At 55.2% G+C, this 23,492-nt stretch overlaps 1 protein-coding gene across 5 annotated transcripts; it reads right to left on the bottom strand.

Annotated features, from left to right (window-relative positions):
* Nucleotides 1-88: 88 nt before the first annotated feature.
* SLC12A4 (solute carrier family 12 member 4) lies at nt 89-21,935 on the bottom strand. 5 transcript variants are annotated; one of them, NM_001174091.1, is made up of 24 exons: nt 21,757-21,913; nt 16,721-16,815; nt 15,181-15,312; nt 11,364-11,510; nt 11,219-11,273; nt 9,196-9,326; nt 7,743-7,984; nt 7,392-7,606; nt 6,670-6,834; nt 6,494-6,592; nt 6,150-6,207; nt 5,639-5,813; nt 5,160-5,278; nt 3,627-3,725; nt 3,349-3,468; nt 3,041-3,145; nt 2,620-2,788; nt 2,137-2,332; nt 1,854-2,023; nt 1,636-1,767; nt 1,446-1,553; nt 1,088-1,275; nt 817-950; nt 89-658 (listed from the first exon to the last, which is right to left on the bottom strand). In NM_001174091.1, the coding sequence occupies exons 1-24, from the start codon at nt 21,869-21,871 to the stop codon at nt 567-569; spliced, it is 3,261 nt and encodes a 1,086-aa protein (NP_001167562.1). In that variant the 5' UTR covers nt 21,872-21,913; the 3' UTR covers nt 89-566. The 5 variants fall into 5 exon arrangements, with proteins under 5 accessions (NP_001167562.1, XP_059732799.1, XP_059732800.1 ...); XM_059876818.1 differs by having other exon boundaries at nt 567-656; nt 815-950; nt 21,757-21,935; XM_059876819.1 differs by lacking the exon at nt 21,757-21,913 and adding an exon at nt 20,075-21,702 and having other exon boundaries at nt 567-656; nt 815-950.
* Nucleotides 21,936-23,492: the final 1,557 nt, after the last annotated feature.

Consider the following 23,492-nt stretch of genomic DNA (forward strand, 5'->3'; position numbering starts at 1 on the left):
GCCTTAGGGACCCGGCTCTGGGCCTGGATTCAGTCCCGCCTTCTTCCCCCGTGCCAGGGGAAACAGAGCTGGGGCAGTGGGAGGCCCAGAAGTACACAATGTTTTATTGAAAAAAGTCAGGCTTCAGCTGGCTGGTTCCATTCAACTTGGCTTGGTGGGGGTCCCCGCCCACAGGAGCTGAGTCAGATCTTCCTGCAGGCGGGCTGGGCCGGATCCCTCCCTCGTCACCCTTCCCCTCCTCTCTGATGGTGACATCCAAACAATAAATATGCAATAAATAGCGCTCCCGGGCCAGCTGCCTTCAATCCCCACGTCAGCCCCCACCAGTTTTCTCCAGTCTGGACAGGCATCCTGGCGTGTTGGACGGGCAAGTCCCCGAACCTCTCAGGGTCCCGAGGGACCTCGGATCCATCTCCATGGCCAGGTCTGGGCCCAGTCTCCAAGGAGACCTAGTAAAGCTGGGTCCAGGGTGAGGCCAGGCAAAGTGGGGCTGGCAGGTGGGTGCTGGAGGGGGGTTGTGTGTTACCCTGGACACCTTCACTCTAGGCCACAAGGCTGTACTGGGCTCAGGAGTAGATGGTGATGACTTCACGGCCACCGCCACGTACCAACAGCACTCGTTCGAGGCCCTCAGTCAGCACCTCCAGGAACTCCATGTCTGTGGGGCATCAGTCAAGGAAGCAGCGCCCACGGAAGCACCCAGGGAAGTCTAGCCCATCAAGCAGAGCTGGGGTACCCTGCAAACCCCCAGGGCATCCAGGGACAGGAGCTCCCAGCCTGACCTCATACATTGCCCACCTCCCCACCAAAGGATCCAGTTCTCATCACCCTCGCTGTTCTTGGGTGGGCCGGGCATGTTCAGTAGGACCAGGCGGGCGTCATGGGAGCGTGTGACAATAACTTCATTGAGCTTCACGGCCGTGTGCATACGCCGCACATTAGACTGGTCCCTGCAGATAACGTGGCTGATCATGGATCCCACCCCTGGAACACCCCACCGGGCTCATCTGCCCCCATCCCACCTCCGCCCCCATCCCACCTTCACCCCTGGCCTGGATATGGCTGGGTCCATTTCTGCTGCACTCACGGCTTAATATGCACCAGCTCCCGGAAGTTGTCAGGCGTGTGGCTGGGGTCCCAGGGTTCCGTGGCCATGTACTTGTCCCTGGTCCATGTCATCTGGATCTTGTCAGTCCCAGCTGCAGACTCATCCTCCTCGTCAGAGTACAGGCTCTCCAGCCGCAGGGCTGAGTGCCGGTCCTTGACTAGCTGGGCCTGAGGACAACCAGAGGAGGTCGCCTCAGCGCCGTCAGGGGCCAAGCTAGCCCAGAGTGATCACTCAGCCTCAGGGAAATGAGGGGGGCTGCAGTGAGTCATTCTGATGCCCCCACTTGATGGCCTCTTCCCAGGCTGGACCCTGCCCTGAGCTGAAAAAGGTCACTGACCTCTCGCTCCCGCTCTGTCTTGGTCAGCCTCATCTGCCGCAGCATCTGGGAGCGCTGCTCCATCATCAGTGTCCGCTCGTAGGTATACGCAGAGATGTCGCTGTTGTGCTGGGGAGACGGTGAGCCATGAGGACCAAGCTACAGGGGTGGAGCGGGGCATCCACAGGGCTAAGGTGGGCAGGAGGCTCACCATCTCCACCACCTCCACCTCTGCCTCTAGACGTAGGTGGTATAGGAAGATGGCTAGATCCTTCTTCATCTGGATGCTGTTGTCGTCCATCTGGGCCACCGTGAAGATGCGCATCCGGCATTTCCTCCAAACCTGCGGCCAGGGAGGGTGGTGGTTCAGGCGCACACCCTCCTCTGCAGGCCCAGCCCCTCGCGCCATGGCCTGAGCACCTGGCCTACCTTGTGCTGGCGCAGCAGAAAGGGCAGGAGCATGAGCATGCCGCCGTCATGGACAATCCACCACACGTCGATGTGGCCCTCCAGGTAGCGCTCGTGGTTGCTGGGGTAGAAGGCGATGTTCTTGGGCACAAGCAGGGCCAGGTGGGCAGCCGTGGTGCAGCGCACGGTGTCTGGGGAGAAGGGGCACTATCGATTGTCAGCCCATGACCCTCTGGTCTCTGCCCTCGCTTAACCCCTGGCCCCTGCCCTATGTGGTCGAGCCCAGGCCCTGAGTCTCACACACCAATAAAGGTCTTCCAGGCGCGTGGGTCCTCGCTCTGTCGCCAGCCGTAGGGCCAGCCCAGCACCACGGTGTTGTGCCTCATGCCACCCAGGCCGCAAGACTGGATGAGGTGGGCCAGCCCCTCCCGCACCTTGCTGGCCACCACTACCTGGCAGAAGCCCTTCACCTTCTCAATCTCCATCATGTTCTTGATTGTCTGTAGGGAACATACCCAGGTCAGAAGGCAAGGCCATCCATGTGCCCTTTGTTCCCTGCCCAGGCCCCAGGGTACAGAGCTGCTTGGTGGTGGGGGAGGAGATGGGGGCAAGGTGCCCACCCAGAGACCATGCTTGCAAGATGGAACCTTCATATCCACCTGGCTCCTGCTCTCAGCTCTCACCTAGCTAGCCAGGACCGGTCCCCTCCCCTATGTACCAGCTACAGCCCGGACATCTCCAGTCTGGTTCAGGGTCCTCCCACCCCCGACTCCCGCCCCGGCAGTACCTGCTCAGCGGCCTGGGCCTCGCCGTAGCTCTCCAAGAAGCTGCCCTGGATGACAGAACCGACGATGGTCAGGCCCTTGCCAGCTTTAAGCTGGGAGGCGAAAGTGAGGAGCCGCGGGTACTTCACGTGAAGGTCCTCATCTAACTTCAGCAACACCAGTAGCTGAGGCCTGAGTGGCCAGATGGAGAGGCAGCCTGAGACCAGGGCCAGAGGTCTGCAGGGACCCAGCTCCCCCCTCTCTTGGCTCACAGGCCCCCTCAGGTAGCAATGATCCAAGGCCTGATAAGCAGGACGGTGCCCCTGGCAGCTCAGGACAGGGAACACGGACTAGGGAGGGAAGCCAGCACCTTGTGACTCTCTCCTCTCACAGGGTCGCCCCCCTGAGAACCTTGACCTCCCTTGCCAGGCCCAGGTGACTCACCGCCAGTTCTTGGTGTGAGGAGGGCCCTCCTCTAGCCGCAACAGGGCATAGCGGGCGGCACTCAGGGACAGGCCTCGGATCCCATCACCCCATTCCTTCTCAGCCCTGCAGAAGCCCCCAAAGGCTGGTGAGTCCCCTCCAAGACTTGTGTCCATGTGTATGTGGGATGGAAGGGACCAGGCGCAAGTCACAGCCCCCCAACCCCAGCGCCATGGTGGCTTAATGAAGGATGGCTCAGCTCCCCTCACCCAACAACTACAGCCCAGCCCAGCAGCCCTGAGCACCCGAGTGGGTGCACGCACACTTACCCTTGGTACTCAATGTACTTGTAGATCATGCCAGCGATGAGCATGGCAACCAGGGCATAGTACCAGGAGGAGACAAACATCAAGGCCAAGCAGAGGCTCATGCCCAGGAAGGACAGCGCCCTGGGCCAGAGATGGGAAAAGGGCCAGAGTCAGGGAAGGACCTCCCAGTCTTTCACCAATAGAAACTGTTGCCCAGAGAGTTCAAATCCCATCCAGGATGGTTTCCCACATAACTCTCGTGTCGGAGAACCTGGCTCAGGGGCCCAGCTGGCACGTACCAGTGATAGTACTTGAACCGAGGCCGCCAGTTGGGGGTCCTCAGGAGTGTCTGCACAGCACAGGCCAGGTTCACAAACAGGTAGCACATCAGGAAGAACCTGCGGCACAGGGAGCGGTGGGGACTGAGCGGCCCCCTGGGTAGCTAGGTGCCTGACGTCTCAGACCCTCCCCAGGCTGGGCCTAGGTGAGGAGCCGAGACTGTCACAGCCCTGCCCGGCACAGTCAAGCAGGTCGTCTCGGCCTCATTTCGCCCACGCCCAGGGCCAGATGTGGATGGGACACTGCGGTGATGCCTGCAGAGCCTGGTCTCAAAGGATGTTCCAGGCAGAAGGCGAGGGGGCTGTGGGCAGGGGGAACAGCTGTGGAAGAGGATGGTGTAAAGGGGAGTTCAGTGCCTGATACAGCTAGGCAAAAGCCAGGCCTCTGGCCTGGGGGACCAGTTGGATGAGGGGCTGTCATGAGTGTGGCGAGAGGGGGTCAGAGGAAGACGAGAAGGGCCATTTTGCGTCACTGCATTAGAGACGCTTGAGGGACACTTCAGTGGGCGTGGGAGACCAGGATGGAAGAGGTGCGTGAGCCCCCGGCGAAAGACAGGAAAGGCAGAGGGCTGAGGGGAGTGGCTGCCCACTTCTACCCTCAGCTGGTGGGTGAGGAAGGACAGACAAGGAGGCAGCAGGGCTGACGAGAGAGGGCAGGCGGGGGCAGGGACTCTCATGGTAGGGGCAGTGCTCGGGCCCGTTAGGGCTACAGGAGAAGCAGCCTCAGCATCAAGGCTGACACACCCTCACACGGGCACTAAGGGGCCACCACCCGAGACAACTGCGGCAAGGATACTTCCAGGTGTGGGTGGAGCCAGGCAGGGATGGGCGGAGGTGTGTTGGGAGAACAGGGGAGCACTGACTCCGGCAGGCCTGGCTGTGGCTGGGGGCGCGGCTTCAGGGGGACGGGAGTTCAGTCAGCCCTACCGGCTGAGTGGGGTGGTGAAGGGTGGCTCGGACATAATGGAACAAGCAAGAGGGAGCACCAGCTGCGGAGCAAGGTGTGTGAGGAGGGGCACAGTGGCCCTGGCCCTGGTGGAGGTGAACAGAGCGAGGACACGAGCTCTGCCTCCGAGACCCCTGGAAACTGCTGCGTGTTTGCCACCTCCTGCAGGGCACTGGCAGATTCAAATGCCCAGCTGACTCCAGAACTTTAAAAGCAAGCAACTTGAAAACAGGTGGATGGGACAGTGGTGGCTCATCAAGGGTGCTGAGATTGCTGCTTGCCCGTCCCTGCTCTGGGGTCTCCCACAGAGGCACAAGGGACCTACTGGTCTCTTTAAAACATCTGAGTAAGCACTGGAAGGCAGTGGTTCAGAAGGTTGAGCTCTGCCAGGCAAACATCCCCCAACAGCCTGACCCGTCTCCCAGCTGCGTCCTCAACCCTAGACAGGGTCACAGATGAGCTGCTGGGCAGGGCTCCCGGCTAGGGTGTGGCTGAGGGTGCAAGGAGACTTTCCCAGGGCCCTTGCCCTGCCCTGGCCCCCAGCTCACATGGATAGAATGGGGGCCACCATGTCCAGCGAGGCGATGAGGATGCCCAGCTCGGCGATGAGCGCCGTCAGGAGGAGGGCCCACGTCGGTTCGCCATTTGCCTTGCCATGGCCGAAAACCTGCACACACCGGGGGCAATGGGGTCAGAAGCGAAGAAGTTGGTCCCATTCCACACATCAGGACACAAGTTACAGCCTGGCCTCCATCATCTCCAAGTCCCTCAGGGGCTCAAGTCATAGCCAAACCTATCCTGACAGGTACTCTGCCCTCCAATTCCCCAGGCCTCTCTGCTGTGAGTGGAGACAGGCCTTGGGGCTTCTGGGCCCAGGCAGCTCTGCCAACAGCAGCTCTCCCTGGATGGCTGCCTGGCTCTGGCCCCTAGCAGGACAGCATGCACCCGGATTTACTGTCTACTTCTCTCCCTGGCCAGCATGAGGGGCTAAGAGGACCCAAATGGTGGGGGAGTGCAAGAGGCTCACCCGGAGGAAAGGGATGATGTTGTCCTTGGCAATGGCCTGCAACAGGCGTGGTGCCCCAGTGAGGCTCTGCAGGCCAGCACCGCAGGTGGAGAAGAAGGAGCCGATGACGATGACCCAGGGCGAAGGCCAGGCTAACGTGCCCACCACCAGGTTTCTGCTGACACCGTCGCCATACCTGCAAGGGCTGGGCTCAGACCATGCTCCATACAAGGAGCCCCTGAAACCCTGGCTGGGGCCACCCAGTGTGAGGGCTGGCAAGGGTCAAGAAGGACAGCTATGGGGGACAGAGCTCTGGCCCTCAGCAGAGGCCAGTCCAGCAGCCCCCATCCTTCCAGCCCAGACCCAATCTGATGTCACCATCCTCTTAGAAGCCAAAGTCCTGGTAGGACTGACCCACCACTGACAACCAGCAGCCTGAGGACATGTGTGGGACCACGAGTATGAGGGGGTCTGGGGTCTGGGCAGCAAAAGCTTGAGCCCACAGCCACAAGGAGGGGCCCAGCTCACTCACTTGTCCCGGAGGACCACACCCTCGATGCAAGCGCCGAAGAGAACCACACTGCTGAAGTCTGCAGCCACGTCAAGGAAAGCTGGACCTCTGTTGCCACTGCTGCCCCCACTCACTCCCCACGCAGGGCCCCAGGGCCCCCCTTGCCCAAGTCTCAGGACACCTGCAGCTGAGGTTTCATGTCAGGTACAAATAAATCCCTTGAATGTGTGCACGTGTGTAAGGGTTGATGTATACATGCATGCGTGTGTGGTGTGTCTGCACATGCCAGGCGGTGACTTAAACACAAGGAAGTGCCTCCTGCCCACGCACCCCCCTGCCACAATGCCAGGCCTGGGAAAGGATACAGACAAGGGAAGTGGTAACAATGGCCAGAATGGTCCCCACTGGGATGGACTTCTGCGCGTCTCGGAGGTCCCCAGAGCGGTTGGAGCCAGCCATGATGCCTCCAAAAACAATGAGACTCCCTCAGGGGCTCCCTCAGGAGTCGGGGCAGGGAGTGTGGGTGGGCAAGAGGGCTCACCTGTTACTGAGGGGAAGAAGATGCCAACCAGCACAGTGAAGGATGTGGCGATGTCAGCCACCACGTACAGGGGCAGGCTCTCCTTCAAGCCAAGGGCGTCCGTGGAGGGCAGCCCGTGCTTCTCCACGACCTCACCCTTCTCCAGGTAGGCGCTCCATAGGTTTTCTGTGGGGGTGGCCACATCACCACTGCAGCCCCAGGGAAGTCTGGGGCAGCCCAGCCAGGGGCTGCAGGTGTAAGAGGTTCTGGGGGCTCAAGGGGGTGACCTCAGCCCGATGGCTGTGGTTTCAGCCACAGGGCCACTCTGGCCACAGGGAAGGACTGGCTGGCTAGAAGTCTGGAAGGCAAAGGTAGCTGAACTGCCATTGTCCGCCACTGCCTGCCTCTGAGACAGAGGCCCTTTATGGCTCCTGTGAGAACTATCCCAGGCAGGGTCAGGGGCTGGTGGCTGGGGAGAGAGGGGCTGCCAGAATTTTCTGGGGGGCTGCTGCAGGCCTGGGACACTGGCCAAAACAGGCTCCGTTCAACCGAAATTTAGCTGCCAGGAGCTGGGCTGAGAGGACACTGCTGGGCTGGGAAGGCAGCCAGAACCACCCTCCATTCCTGAGCTGGTCACACAAGGGCGGCTCTGTGCTACCCTGTCCCTCCATGCTCGTTCCCTCTTTCTGCTGCTGTGGGGGCGGGGGGGAGGGGTGGGGAAGCAGGTGGAAGGGAGCACACACCCTGGAGCACGCCGGCAGCTGCACCAGGGATGCCCGGGATCTCGGTCACATTGTTGAGCAGGAAGTAGGGGTCGCAGGACTCAGCCGTGAGGTTGGGGCCATGGCAGAAGAGGCTCCAGAGCTGGGTGGCCACTGTCTCGTTGTCCACCACAGCCGTCTTGGCGCAGACATCAAACTGGTCCCGGGACAGTGTCCTGTTGCCCAGCATACATACTCTGTGGGGCGTGGAGGAGGTGAAAAGTATCAGCAGCTGCTCAGCCCGAAACTCCCATCTGGCAGCCTCTACAGAGAAGACCATCCATGTAGGGGGGATGTCAGTATAATGCCTGGAGGTTCTCCCAGGTTACTTACGGAAAAACAGGAGGGTCAAAAATAGACTTGATGCCTCCAGCATAGATGGAGAGGATGGAGATGATCACACAGGCCAGGAAGAGCGAGGCAAATTTGTTCACATACTTGACACCAACGAATACCACTAGGGTCATGAAGGTCAGAAAAATGGTTCCATATACCCGCATATTGTTCAAGGTGGCACTCGATGTGTCATGAGTGCCTATTGGGTAAAAAATGGCGGCTGGAGGGGCGATGTAGGTCTGAAACAAGAAGACAGATAAAGGAAGTTCAATTTTCCTGTGTGGAGTATGTGCTTAGTCACTCAGTCGTGTCCAACTCTTTGCAACCCATGGACTGTAGCCCGCCAGGCTCCTCTGTCCATGGGATTCTCCAGCCAAGAATACTGGAGTGGTTGCCATTTCATCCTCCGGGGATCTTCCAGACTCAGGGATCAAACCCTCATCTCCTGCGTTGGCAGGCAGATTCTTTACCACTTAGTTATTTGGGAAGCAGTGAATTTTATGTGAAATATATCTTAATAAAGCAATTACTTACAAAAAAGAAAAAAATAAATAAATAAAAGGATCCAGACACAGGAGCTGACCTGAATAGCTAAATAGAAGTGGAATAGTTTGAGGAGCAACAAAATAAATAATGATAGTACAGGATTATGAGCCAAAGAATAAAAATAAATATCCAGGAGTCCATACTGATATAAATACATGATTGAATAAATAAACAAATGGAAAAAGGACAAACTTCCTTACAGAAGAAATCCAGATAATAAATGTAGGAATGTGGGAAATAGAAAAACAAAAATAAAACCCCTAGAATATCCAGGAATAGGCTCTATACTACAGACAGAGGATCTGGAGGTGGAAGTAGGCAGGCAGTTCCTCTAAACGTCTATTGTCTGGCTGCCCAGGGGCGGGCACTGGTTAAACTATGTTCCCCATTGCCCCTCCCACTCATTCCCCACTACCAGGGCAGTCCAGTGGGAGGCAGGAAGCTGAGTCAGAGCACACTTGGGGCCCAAAGAGAGGGTACTGACTTCCCTGATTTCGGTAAGAGGATAAGATGGATCTGAGAGGCCTTGGCACAGAACCCTGGAGACAGAGCTGGACAGAGCCCACATGAGCCCGGGAGACAGGCTCTGCATCACCACCGAGATCCATCACAGCGTTATAGGCGGTAGTTCACAGACCACCTGCCACAGCTGAAATAGTGCCTGGGCAGCTGGAACACCCAGGGCCAAGGTGAAGACTGCCAGGCCCCTTCCATGCCTGATCCAAACTGGGAAAGGGCTGAAGGGGAGACTGGCTTGAACAAAGATCTTTCTCTCTCAGAGAGGCCTTCCTCATTGTAAGCCCTAGATCTGGACCAGACGTGAGGGGAGCATGAAGAGCCTGGGTTTATAGGAAAGGGGCTGTTCCGACAAGAACAGAAACGGCCAGGACTTAGCCTGACTTACCAGCAGGATCTCAATGGCCCCTAGGATGTACATGGCTGCCGCAAATGTTGTTCCCAGGTAGAAGCACAGGCCCACGGCACCTCCAAATTCTGGCCCCAGCGAGCGGGAGATCATGAAATAGGAGCCCCCAGCTATAACAGAAAAAGCATACAACAGGTCAAGGCTGGTTTTTCTTCAAGAGGGCCTCTCCCATGACAACCCTTCACAACCATCCAGGGGCACAGGAACTGCTTTTCCTATTTACAAATGAGCAGAAGGTTTAGACAACCTTGCCTAAGATAGCATGGTTAATAAGTGGCCAGGCTGGGAGTGGACCTGATTTCATTTGACTCCAACACACAGCATGGGCCAGTGAGATGACTACTCTACTGGGGAAGCTCTAGGTCCGCAGCAAAGCCTCAGTGGAGTTAGGTCAGTCCCCACTGACTCCCCTGGCTAATTGTGTCCTATCTCAGCACACCGCACCCTTCCCAAGGGCTAACTAACTCTGTTAGTTGACCCTCCAGACCAGAGAAGGGACTGTATCTTATCTAGTTTTTTGCCCCTAGGGCCAGCCACAGGGTAACTGTCCATGGCTGACTCTCCTGCCTTGAATCTGTGCTTCCATCACAGTCTCACACTCCTGGCAAGACTGAGTCAACCCTGGGCCTCAGGGCCAGTGAGGGTGCAGGCGACAAGAGCCATCCCATGCTTCTGGTTGAAACTGCTCCTGATAAATCTTATCTGTGAAAAATCTGGGAACAAGGATCAAGAAGCTTTAAAAAGGCTACTCCTTTTCACGCTGTAATCCCACCTCTAGGACCTTGTCCTATTCATTGGAAGGACTGATGTTGAAGCTGAAACTCTAATACTTTGGCCACCTGATGGGAAGAGCTGACTCATTTGAAAAGACCCTGATGCTGGGAAAGATTGAAGGTGGGAAGAGAAGGGGATGACAGAGGATGAGACGGTTGGATGGCATCACCAACTCAATGGACATGAGTTTGAGTAGACTCCGGGAGTTGGTGATGAACATGGAGGCCTGGCATGCTGTAGTCCATGGGGTCACAATCGGACATGACTGAGCAATTGAACTGAACTGAGGACCTTCTCCTAAGGAAACTGTCAGGGGCATGAACAAAGATCACTGTGCAAGACTGTTCAAGACAATGTTTACAACAGTGAAAAAGTAGAGAATAGGAGAATAATCACATACATTAGATAATATCAATCTGCTTTAAAAAACCAAATAAACTGTTTTCAGCATTTGAGAAATACACACACACACACACACACAGAGTTTGGGGAAAACAATACATCTCAATACTTTATAAGACCCTAAAACCATGGACCAAAAGGCTAACTAATCGTTATGAACTCAGGATGGTGGGATTATGGGTACTCTTCAATTTTTTTCTACATTTTTTTATACTTTAAATCCCTCTTCTGGTAAACATATTGCTTTTCCCCTATTACTTTTATACTAATACTAATAAAATTGTTATTTGAAAAAAATAAAAAAGGATTCAAACACAGGAGCCAAGCTGAATAGCCAAATAGCCAAAGTGGAACAGTGCAAGCAAAAAATTAAATGATAATACTAAGGTTATGAACCAAAGAATAAAATAAGTATCCAGGAGTCCACAGGGAAGGTATAAATACATGGCTAAATAAATAAGTAAGTGGAGTCTCTGAAAACCAAGTCCAGTCTCATCATGGAAAACCCTACAATCCATAGTGTGGGCCAGGCTCATTGGCTTGGGTCACCAAGAATGCCCTATCACCTTCTTCATCAGCCCCAGCACCCACTTTAAAAAGTTACTTTTATACTATAAACAAAACAAAACAAACCCCGAACAAATAAAACAACAGCGATCTCAAATTCTATCAAGCAGGGATGCTCCTAAGTGGTGACACTTTCTGGATTCAAGGACTAAGACCCCACCAGAAAACTGTCTGGGGGACAGGGAATGAGTGTTTCCGGGCATGTCAAGGGGGATTCTGGGCCCATTCCCCACCTCAGGCCTGAATGGCACTCACCCACCTGGAACCACGCCATTGGTGGCGATGGCGCTCATGGAGATGGCCGTCAGCAAGGTCTGTGGGAAGGAGGACGGAGGTGAGCAGCTCAGCTGGGCGGGCTCTGTGGGGCAGCCGTGGCCCTGCCCCCCCCGCCCCAGAATACTCACACAGCAGCAGCAGATGAGCACAATGAGGAGGGCCTGCAGCACGCCGGCTGTGCCCACCATCCAGGTCAGCCGCAGGAATAGGATAACCCCAAAGATGTTCTGCAGGCAGGGCAGGTACACCCCCATGAGGGTGCCCATGCTGGGTGCCTATGGAGCAGGAGGGGAGGGGGGAGATGGAGCATCAGAGGGGCCCCTCATTGCTTGGCTGTCCCCCACCTCCAGGGTATTCAGCCAGAGAACAGGCTGGAGAAGGACATCCCAAATGGAGACCTGGGGATACAGAGAGCGAGCTGACTGGATATCCGTGCTGACCTTCATACATTAAGAAACACTTGGGGAGTGGGAAGGTACAAAACCTGCTTCTTTTCCAAACCCTATGTGTGAGCTTTTGAGCCTCACCTCCCCTTCATGGTCCTGCTACCTTCCCTTCCTCTCTTTCACACTTCCAGAAAGTGACGTCTACATCAGACCTCCACTTTCTCAGCCAGCAGGCCCTATTGTACCCAGGTCAGAGTCTAAAACGTTGTTCCTGACCCTCCCTCTCTCCCACACCCCCATCCAGTCCAGGGGAAAGTAAGTCGTGCCCAGTGTACCTCTCAAGGTGCCCTGAGATCAGTCTGCCTTGCCTTGGTCTTGATCCCCTGAAGCTGGGGCGCTACACCTGGGGCACCTGGATAGTGCCTTCTTATGCCTGTTAACCTCTCCATGCTCCAGCCCACTCTGCTGCCAGAGCAGGACTCTGAAAATCAAGACCAGTCGCATCATCCTTACTAAAACTCCTCTGCATTGTCTATACTGTAATCCAGGGTGGGCCAGGCTCCTTGGCCTGGGCTACCAGGCATGCCCCATCACCTCTGTCAGTCTCGGCCCCAGACAACATCAGACCCTCAGAGCCTCTGAACCAGGGCATGTGCTAGGCTCTGCCTGGGATGGTTATCCCTGCCTTACGGCCTGGCAAATTCCTCTTCAGTTAAACCTTCAGGAGACTTAACTGTTGCCTCTTCCAGGAAGTTACCCCAGATTGCCCTAGGTGGAGTTTGTACTTCCTCTTGCATTCCCTCAGTATCTGATATACTCTTCTATCATAGTGGTCACAATAGGTCACGGTAACTGTTCACTTGAGTGACCATAGTGGAGTAAACTTGGCTTGTTCACTGTTCTGTCATCAGCAGGCCCTGCAAGTACTCAAAAGGTGCTCCTAAGCCCAGTGAGTGATGCCTTAGAAGGCCTCTGGGATAACCTGTTGAGAAAGTCCTGCATATAGAGTGGAGACTCAGGCTGGAGGGCAGGTAAGGAAAGTCTGTCTCAATGGGCACATCCAGGCAGGATTTCTCAACTACCTAAGAGCAGAGTAGGGGCTAAACAAGAGGCCAGGGCAAATGCTGAAGCACAGAGTTAGGGCTGGTACCTTCTTGAAGAACTGAGCCCCACATGAGAACAGCACAGAGTTGTGGGGTCCTAAGAGCTTCCACCAGAGCCTCCAGCAAAGCCTGCTGCTCTAGAGCCAGGGTGGGAGAAAGAACTCTGTGGCCACAGGAACTCTTCTCCAGGGCCCAGGCCAGGTGCAGGATCCGTGCACAGCCTAAAGGACCCCAGGAGGGCCTGGGAGGGCCCCAAGTAAAAACAAATGGTCTCTCAAGCTGTCCTGCACAGAGCAGGTGATGGATACATCTCAATGTGGGTTCTGACTGAGCCCTTCTCAGAGGTCCTGGACCACCCACAGGATAGTGGCAGCTCCCAGCCTCCCCATTCAAGGCTGAGTCACTCTGGGAAAAGGGCAGTATGGGAAAGGGCAGGGTCGGAAATGCTTTCTGCATCTCTAAATAACCTCTGGCAGTCTCAGAAAGTCACCAGCCCACAGCCAGAGCGGCTGCCATGGAGAGGCTGCCTTGGGTCTTGGTGTGGTCTGGCTGAAGGCCCACCCTTCCGGCTTTAAGCTTTTCTTTTCTGAGGCCCCTGCTCACACCCGCCTGGGTGAGGACCACAGCTCATTGGCCCCAGCTCCCTAGCTTTCTGCTGATTTGCTGTGGACTTGACCAGGCTCCTCCTTTCTCCATGAAACAGCTACTAGCGCTGGGACACTCAGCCATCCTCTGCCTCTTTAAACCCAGGGCCAGGGAAGCTGGCAGGTAAGCTGAGGCTGGAATCCAACACCCTCACGGGCTCTTCATAAGGCCAAAGGACCACAGCCCTTCACCAACCCAGAACACCTTGTTGAGATGTACTCTAGCCTTTCTTAGGGACCTTTTTACTCCCAGCCAGTGGCTTCCTGGACTTGGCCTGAAAGGACAGAGAGGAGACTCGTACCCACGGATCTCACCCCTCACTGCAGGGCTAAACAGGGATAGCCAGAGATAAACAGAGTTCTCTGCTATCTGCAGTTCAGAAAATATCATCAAAATCACAACCAACAGGATAGGGTGAGGGTCAGGTCTGTGTGACCCCAAGATCTCAGCTGTCCTCTCTCAAGAGTGGGCTGGGTTGCCTCCGAGAAGAGTGACATGAGGGGTGCACAGCTGCCTGGTCGATCCTCTCTCCTCACCCACCTCAGTAATCTCAAGGGCAAAGGCAATCTCAAGGGCAATCTCAAATACCTGCCCAAATCTCAAGGGCAGGTCTGAGACTGGGGGATGCGGTTTATTCCAGCCAAGGGCTCCTCCTGCCTGTGCTGACCTCCAGCAAGAGGTCAGCTAGTGCCAGACCCAAGCTCCTTTTGGGTCACAGCTGCTTCCCAAACCTCAGGGAGTCAGGAGACGTGGAGAGAAGCTGCTTTGCCTCTAAACTGAATACGTAGGGGGAAAAAAACAACCCAGCCTTTGGTTAATCTGAGCCCCATCACACAGGTTAGGGATAGGGTAAAGTCATCCCTGGTGGCTCCAGTGGTAAAGAACCCACCTGCCAATGAAGGAGACGTGGGTTTGATCCCTGGGTTGGGAAGACCCCCTGGAGGAGGAAATGGCAACCCACTCCAGTATTCGTGCCTGGGAAATCCATGGATAGAGAAGCCTATCAGGCTACAATGGGGTCGCAAAAGAATTGGATACAACCAAGCGACTGAACAACAACAAAGTCATCCCAAAGAGAGGACGACTGGAGGGCCAGAGGCCTGGAGAGTGAACAGGAATAAGACCAGGAGAGAGATAGGGAAGCCCCAGGAGGCAATGTTTTACTCCTCTCACCCTCAGTCTAAGCACTCCAAGGGGCTATTGGAGAGGTCTGCCAATGGAGCCAACAAAGAGGGGCAGAAGGGTTTAGTCATCTGCTCTAGGTCACATAGCCCCAAGGTTCCTAGTTCCAAAGGTAACACCCTTACCCATCCTGATGGGATGCCAGTGATCTGGCATTCTACACAGTCACATACCTCACAGGAAACCCACAAGTCTCCCAGTGTTATGTGTTGACCTTTAGCTCAGTCACCTTAGGCAAGTTACGTAACATCTTTGACACTCAAGTTTCCTCACCTGTAAAGCAGGGATGATAACAGAAACTGCCTCACAGATTTTTTGTGAAGATGACACGCAAGAACCCTGGCCCACTGCTTAGCATGCCTCACGCACACGCACACACACAGGCCTAAGTAAAGGCAGTGGTCGCTCCCACCATTATTTCTGAGGGTCTCCCTGGTTCTCTGCCCTGAGGGGCTCCTCCTCAGCCCAGCCCTTGAAGCCTCCTTGAGCCCAAAGTACTCAGTGCCCATCCTCCATGCTCACCACACCTGGCACCTACTTCCCCGGGATGCTAATAGCTACGTGGGGAAACTGTCAACTCCACGGTGTTGATTCTGTCCTCCTAGGAGCAGCCTCTCTGACCAGCTCACCTTGGCTGCTCTCCGACGGGCACCCTCTCCACTCTCAGCCTCCTCATGCTCCTTGGCGCCCTGTGTGAGGTTGGTGTAGCTGACGAGCTTGCCCAGAAGAGATGACACCTTTGGGCGGATGTCCAGCTCTTCCTGTAAACAGAGCCACAGGGCATTCTGACAATGGGCCCAACTGGCACCAGGCTACCTGTGTGTAGCCAGCAGCCTGGCCTCTGGTCCCTTGCCAAGCCCTGAGGCAGGCTTGGGCTCCTGCCTGGGGAAGCCCAAGCCAGCCAGCTGGGCAGGTGTGGGTGCCCCACCCCAGCACTCACTTCTCTCTGCCCCACCTTGGCTCAATCACTACCAGCCCATTTGCAAAACTACCTGCCTCAGGGGAAAGGGCAGGGCAGACAGGCGACCGGCACACTTCATCCTGCCTGTTCTGGCTGGCCACCTCCCAGCTATGAGTAGGCCTTTGGAACTCACATCTGTGCTCAATAGCCACCCTAGTGATCCCAGGGAAACAAAGAAATTAAAAGAGGAGTCGAAAGAGAGATGCCTGGGACAAGTGAAGTCTCTCTTATCTGCCCAAACCCTGATCCTCCTGGATGGTCTTCCCCACACCCTGTGAATAACCCACCTCAATCCCCAAGGTGGGATCCTAGCCCCCTAGCCCATCTTTGGGAGAGGCCAAGTCAAGAGGCCTCCCAGGGCTCAAGATATGGCACAGCATCTAGCACAGCTTCCTGAGCACTGTGTCTCCACCTGCCTGTTCCCACATTTAGTTTTTCCCTATCAATCAGCTCCCTTCTGACCCTACACACAAGGAGAAACTGGCTTGGAGTAAGAAGTGAAGATGCAGGTCTTTGAAAGTCTATGGAGACTGAAGAGCCTACGAGACTTGCACAGAATGTGGGTAGGTGTGGGTCAGAACTTAGGGGCCTAAACCATGACTTCAATTCAGAGCCAACTTCTGATTTGAGTCTGAAAATGATAAAATTCAAGGCCAAAGTCACAAAATTTGTGACTGTGAATGCTTCCAAAGAGAGATCACAAAATTTGTGACTGTGAATGTTTCCAAAGAGAGATCCACTTAGGTTATAGATATGGAGAGAGAGGGCAGATTCGGTGAGAAGGACCAGGTCTTGGTGAACTTGATGGGGCTAGAGTTGGAGGAGTCAATCAGGAAGGACAAGGAAGAGTTCACAGGAGAGGGAAGAACTGTGGACTGTGAAAAGTCCCAGATGTGAAGGAGACAAAGGAAATCCTGAAGTTAGAAATCCTGAGAGGTGGTGAACTTGCTGAGGGGCTGCATGGAAGTCAAAGGTAAACACTCTTGGAGGTAGTAATGGGGTAGAGGCCTCTGGGAAAGCAGTTACAATTGAAAGGGCCAAGAGAACCGCAGCTTGGCTGCCAAAGGAGTGAGACAGACAAGCAGAGACTGGAGGAGGAGCCCAGACATAAAGAGGCACAACACCCAGCCGGCTTGCTTAGCTAAGGCTTAGGTCCTGACAGGTCCCTGCGCGCCCACACCCATAGCCCAAAATGGCTCCTCAGCTACCTCAAACAGTGCCAGGTTCCTGTCATGGTAGTCACTTCCTCTGGAAGCCTCCATGGGACAAAGGAAAGGGCTGCTCTCTTTATGGTTGCCATGTCCTGTAGAAAGAGAGAAACAGAATCCTAGTCAGGGGCTGCCTACTGAGCCCCCAGCATGCACTTCTCCCCAGCAGGCCTGCTGTCATCTCTGTGGCGCACTTTAGGGACCAGTGTAACAATACTGGGCCTCAGTTTCCCCAACATACCCTGTCAGCCTCCTTGAAAGAGCCAGAATTGGCAGACTGGCCAATGATCAAAACCCAGCACGAACAGTCATCTAGCATGGGGCACAGGAGCCAAGGGCCCAGACGCACTAGCTCAGCACTGTTAACACCAAGAGGCGGAGTCTGCTGCAGAAGGGCGTGGCTCAGTCAAGGCCCGCCTTCAGACCACCCCTGAGACACACACTCCCGTTTTTCCCAGCCCTTCTGGAATACCCAGTGTGCCAGGTGCCAAGGGCTCAGTGTCCTCAGGGCTCCCCCAAGAGCTACCCTCCAGATAGAGAAAGCCACACATGGCGCCTTCTGCCGCCATGATCAGCCAGCCACCCCATCACGCACCGCCTGGGGACGGCATTCTTGAGGGCCGCCTGAGGCATGCCGGGAGGAGCGGCAAGCAGGAGACTGTCCAGTGTATGGAAGTGGGCGCCCAGAGCTGTCTAGGGTCGTCTGGGAAAGCCCTATGAAAGCCTGACCAGGTGGTGTGGGACTCGGCAAGGACTGTAGGCAGGACTCGCTTGTTTACCTCCCTGTCCCCAGATACCAGCCGCTTGCCCGAAACTAGGCGTGTGGCCAGTCCCCACATCAACCTACCCCCTCAGGCCGGTGAGGTAGGGCCTCAGCACCAAGGAAACCTCACAGAAAGGAGCCAGATGCACCTTCTTTTAATACGGCTGCCTCAACACTCAAAACTGGGCCGCTTTTTCTGGCCACCCAGCATCCACTCTTTCGTTTTCCAAACCGTCTCCATTGTGAGTCTCAGTGGGTGACATTCCCAGCTTTCCATGAAGCAGGCAGAAGACACCAAGAGCCCTTTTCTAGTTGCTAAAGGAGAAAAAAACCCTTCAGTTTGGAAACTGGTGGGAGTGGCTGAAGGCCTCACAGCTGACATCTTGGTTCAAAGAAGCCACGTTGGTGTTGGATGGCAATGACTACAGCAGCAGTGTTGGCCTGGTGTCCTGTGATAGAGGTGGCCAACAGAAGCATCTTCACTGATCCAGACTAATGGGGTATTTTGGCCATGCCTGGTTTTGTGAGAGCTACCTGGCAACCTTCTCTTGTTAAATAGCCCCCAATCCATCTCTCTTGTTTGCGGTGAAAAATACTGAATTACGCCTCCTCCATTTGATACATCCTCTTGCCATCAATATGAAACTTAACTTCTCTGAGCCAACAATCACTCAGCAGGTGCTCTGCTGTGGATTCTTTACTGCCCCAAGAGACTGACAGGTAAAGCATGTTGATGACCATTTCTGGGGCAAAATCAGCTGTTCCTTCCCACAGGATGTAAAAAAAGTATATCACCGCCTCTAGGAACCTGGACTAGCTAAGTAAGTGAAGCAGCTCAGTACCAGAAGCTACATGTCTGTGTGTAGGTCAGTGCTAAGGGCAAAGTGGACAGAGATAGTGAGAGGTGAGGCCAGCCTACAGAATCACTTTAGAGCCTCGGGGTGGGGGGAGGTGGTCACATAACTACTCAGACACCCTAAGACATTTGCTATGCCCTTGATGCTTGTTCAGGATGAGGATAAGGAGTCACAGGAAAAACCTGAAAACCCAGTACATGGATGGTCCTTCAATGAGAAGTCCCCGAAAACTACTTAGATTTTTGTTACAAAAATATCTTCCCTGAATAAGTTAGAGGCTTTATTCTGTCCAAAAAAGGCAACTATAAGAGCTCATCTTGTTTCCCTTTCTGCCTTGGCTGCCAGGAATCTCTAAGCTAAATTTATTTCTTAGATCCAGTCACCATCTGCCTCAGAGTCCTTGCCCCTTTCCTCTGCATGGTTTTGATCTTTCTTACAGTAAGAGTCCTTTGGGGAGGAATTTTTGTTGTCTATCTCTTCTGACCCTTCTGTGGAAGTAGGTTGAAAGTAAAGGATAAATCATTCTAAACTCCTGCACCGCAGCCTTCCCCCCACCACCACTGCCATTGTCTAACCCTAACCTCACCTAAGTACTGTATTAGCATCTAGAAAACAGAGCTGAGCACATAGCAGTCCCCCCAAAATGCCTGTGGATGGTCCTGCAAGACCCAGTCGATCCCTTGTCCCTTCAGCCATGATGCCAGGGCAGCTCAGAGCCCTTCCAAAGGTTACCTTTAGTTCTCATAGCAATACTCCAATAGGTATCATTTACCCTCTTTTAGTAACAAAGAATGTAAAGCTCAGATTCAGAGGCAAGGTGACTCAGTGAGAGGGCCAAACTTGGATCCCAGGATCCCCTAGATCCAGGTAAGAGCTGAGCTGTGGGTTCCCTGCTCCTGCTTAGGACCCCCTTCCATCCCAGGAGGCATCCCAGGGTTGCAGTGCAGGCCACAACTAAAGAGTGTCTGGGGTTTGCAGTTTGACCATGATGTGTATATCCAAGGCTCCTGGTGTTCAGTGGCCAGAAGCCAAGCTTGGATTCCTGTGCCTCCCTTTGTGTGATCTAGGGCAACCTGCTTACCCTCTCTGTGCTGCCTTGCTTTCTTTTCCTATGAAGTAGAGCTAATAACATCCACTCTTCCAACTGCCTAAATGCCTCAGAAAAGGGACAGCCTGGTGCCAGATACCCAGCAGGGATTCCATGGAGTTCCCCAAAACTGCCTCAGTTAAGGACCGCTCCCATGGGATTATGGGAATTGGGGGAAGGTAGGGTGTAAGCAGTGCCTGGGTATCTGTACTGCCCTCAGCTATTCCAAAAATCCCAGAGCAGGTCTGGGCATGCCTGCCAGGCCAAAGCTACTCAGATGCCACCTGAGACCCCTGGTGAACCACAGCATGAAGGCTGGGCCTGGGGGCTGCCTCTGATATGTGTGTTCTGGCCAGCAGCTGTGAATGCGCCAGCTGCAAGCAGGGATCCAGGTGACACTCCGGATAACCCTGTACAGGTATCTGCCAGGGATACTCCTCTAGAACCTTTTCGCCCTCTGCCCACAGGCCACGGTGGGCTGGATGAACAAGTCCATCTATGCCCTTGGAACAGAGGTATGGGCCTTGAGAGATTCAGATACCAGGCCGACGGAGGGGAGGGGGAGTCCCATGAGATGCCCTCAGGGTTACTATTTTTGTGCCCCTGACCCTTTGCAGCCCCCAACTAGAAGGATCATAACCACTCACCAGGGTGCAGAATGTCCCCCATACTGCAGACACAGTCACGATCTGGCTGAAAGGGAGGAAGAGGAGGTGGGGGGGATAGTGGGAGGAGCTGGCCCAGCCTGGAGGGACCTGGCAGGACTCAGCCAATGTGAGGGAGCCAGTTCCCTATAGTCCCCTGTGAGAGGCCAAGGCGGAGCCTGAGGCTGGGCTTCGCTCTGCCTACCTGCTGGTCCAGGCTGATCTTAGGGATCCAGCCCAACCCAGCCTCTGGGGAGAGAGAGCCTCCAAGGGCTATCAGAGGAGCAGGGGTGGCTGCTGGCTTCTGCTCTGTCCACTGGTACCAGGCTGGGGCAGGTGCCAGCAGGGGTTGAGGTGTGTACACCCTCACAAGCTGTCAAGCCTGTTTAAATTTCCATGATGTCCAGCAGCCCATGCCACTGCGCTGTGCCATCTCCACACACAGCAATCAAGTGACACACCTACAGCCATCACCCACATGAAGCGTGGATCACCTCAGTCAGGCCCCCATCAGAGACAGATCCAAGTCAGATCAAGATAACATCACCTGACACATGCCACCAACATGCATGTCCCCTGCAGATCTCCATCACGGTCAGTAACAGACCAAGCATTTGTCATCAGTCACATCACCATCCTCATCACCGTAGCCCACAAGAATGTGCTATCATGACCCCACTCTGGCTCTGCGATACCCCACAGCTGTACACTTGCACAAGCACAACTACACATGCATGTGCTGCTGCACACACAGACAAAAGTTCTTGGAATGTTCACACAAGAGTGAGCCCTGCAAGAACAGGGCCCTGGGGGCCTCCTGGGGAAAGAGATGGTGAAAGTCAAGAGCAGGCACCTAGGAGGGGGAAGCCGGGTTTACCTTCAGGCCCAGTTTAACAGCTAAGAGGGCTCTGGAGTCTCCCACCCTCGATCTGAATCCCCTAGAGCAAGTTACATAACTACTCCATGCCTCACTTCACTCATTCCTAATAGAGAGTAACACTACCTATCCCAGGGCGGGAAATTAGGGGGATTAAACGAGTTAATTCAGGTAAAGTGCCTAGACAAGCCTGGTCCCGTGTGAGTGCTCCACACGGGTGGAGTGTCCACTGTACCTACAGATGTAAGCTGGGATCCATGTAGCACTCAGGCAGTGGCCCACAGACCCCTTCAGGCTTCCCTCCGAGGGGACTGGAGTGCTGGGCTGCACACAGGAGGAAGGAGAAGGGGAGGGGAGCGGAGGAGACAGAGTGGTTTTAGGGAAAGAGATGCTGAAGCACAAAAGTGTAGGCGAGACGAGAAGAGGTTAGGGGCGGTTGGCAGGAGGTGAGAGGGCGGGGGTCCCGCCTGGATGTCGCTCCCAGGCGGGAAGAGCCAGAGATGGAGGTTCAGCGCTCTTGGCGCCCCAGGCGGCCCCGCTGGCCTGGCCACGTCTGCAGCCCCCGCCCGCGGCCCTCAAGGGAGGAGCTGGGGTGAGGAGGGAGGCCCGACCGCGACAGCAGGCGCCGGGGGCCCAGGAAAATTGTGTCTGAGCGCGAGGAGTTGGGGACTGTTTAGCGGCGAAGGAGTCTTAAGAAAAGTTGGGCCCTCATCGACGTGTGTGCGCACGGCCCGGCGTCTGTGCGCCAACCGGTCCCGCATGGCCCGCTCTCCGCCCCGGCCCGGGACCCCACCGGGCCGCCCCTCACCGTCCGCGTCCTCCCGATCGGCGCGCTCCCCGTAGTCCACCCAACTCAGACCCTCGAGGTTGTCATAATCGCCGCGCCGCGGCCCGTCTACCGGCACCACGGTGAAGTGAGGCATCCCGCGCGCTCGGCCCCGCCGCGCCCGCCGCCCCGGCCGCCTGCCCGGCTGTCCCCGCCGCTCCGGGCCGGCGCGCCCCGCCCGCTCACATTCCTCCCCGCTGCGCTCACTTCCTCCGCCCGCCCCCCGGGCCGCCCCTCGGGGGCGGGGAGCAGGAGGGGCTCATGGCCGGCTCCTCCCTGAGGGGGGCCCCGGAGGAGTGAAACCCCCGGGGCGGGAGTACTATTCCACGCCCTGGGGAGGCCCGATTCCTGTGTGACCTCGGGCGGTGACCCGCCCTCTCTGAGCTTCAGATGCAGTGCTTGTAAAATGAGGAAATGCGCTTGGGGCTGACGAGGGCTCCTGAGGTGAGGCACGAGGTGAGCTTTGTGCCTAGTGAGCGAGCGCTCAGTGACATTTCTGTGATGCAGGGCCGGGGAAGAGTAGGCAGGAGCCCAGAGCTCATTCAAGAACCGCCCAGGGGCCTCCTCGGCACCCTATCCCCATTTTCATCGTCTCTGTCTTCCACCTCTCCTCCGCGTCCCTGGAAACCGAGGGAGCCCCAGGAAGATCCCATCCCTTCGCCCACCCGACAGTGTCTCTCTGTTGGAGGCTGCTGGGGGGATCCGTGCCCTTTCACTAGAGGCTGCTTCCTTCTTGGAAGTAAGGACACCCATTCCCCCTCGTCCAGCCCCATGGGCCTCTTCAGACGCTGCACTGGATTCTTTAGCCAAGTTCTTTCATCTCAATTTTATCTTTTTCTGTCTCACCTCCTGGGGATTCCTTTTTGTTATTGTGCAGTCGCCAAGTCATGTCCGACTCTTTGCGACCCTAGGGACTGAAGCACACCAGGCTGCTCTGTCCTCCACTATCTCCCTTTGCTCAAATTCATGTCCACTGAGTTGGTGATGCTATCTACCCAAGCCATTTATTTCTTTACTATTAATTTTCTTTCACTTTCTATGCCATTGCTTCAGATAAGTTTATTCAGGTGGCTTTACTTTAACATCTAGACCATTCTTTCAGCTATTTCTCTATCAGAAAACCCCAGTGCCCACCTCCATTTTTTTCTCCCTTTTATGACTCAGAGGGTTTTAGAATATCAGAATTAGTGGTATCTTTCCAACCTACTATAGACTCTGCATTCTCTGACCTTTGTCTCTGGGATGGAATCAGGAATCAGTCTCTGGGCCCTGCAGGAGGACCTGGGAGCTGACCTCTATTCTGGCCCCTACCCTACTCTCATCCCAGCCAAGGCCTGTTGCTTTGGTCTGTCTTTCATGCCACATTCAGTTGCTCACAGTAGCAGCCTTCCAATGAACTCCCTGCTCATGGTAGAGCCATCTCTTCTTTAAAAAAAAAAAAAAATTTACTTATTTATTTGACTGCACCAGGTCTTCATTGCGGCACGCCAGAACTTTAGTTTCGGGCATGTGAACTCTTAGTTACGGCATATGGGATCTAGTTCCTTGACCAGGGATCGAACCTGGACCCCCTGCATTGGGAGTAGGGAGTCTTAGCTACGACCACCAGGGAAGTCCTAAGAGCCACCTCTTTTGAAAAGAAAGCCCAAACTCTTCTCTTGGTCCACACAGCCCTGCTCCATCCGGCCCCTCCAGTCTCTTCAGCTGTATCTCTCCTC

The sequence above is a fragment of the Bos taurus genome, chromosome 18 (assembly GCF_002263795.3).
Source record: "Bos taurus isolate L1 Dominette 01449 registration number 42190680 breed Hereford chromosome 18, ARS-UCD2.0, whole genome shotgun sequence".
NCBI classification, from domain to species: domain Eukaryota; kingdom Metazoa; phylum Chordata; class Mammalia; order Artiodactyla; family Bovidae; genus Bos; species Bos taurus.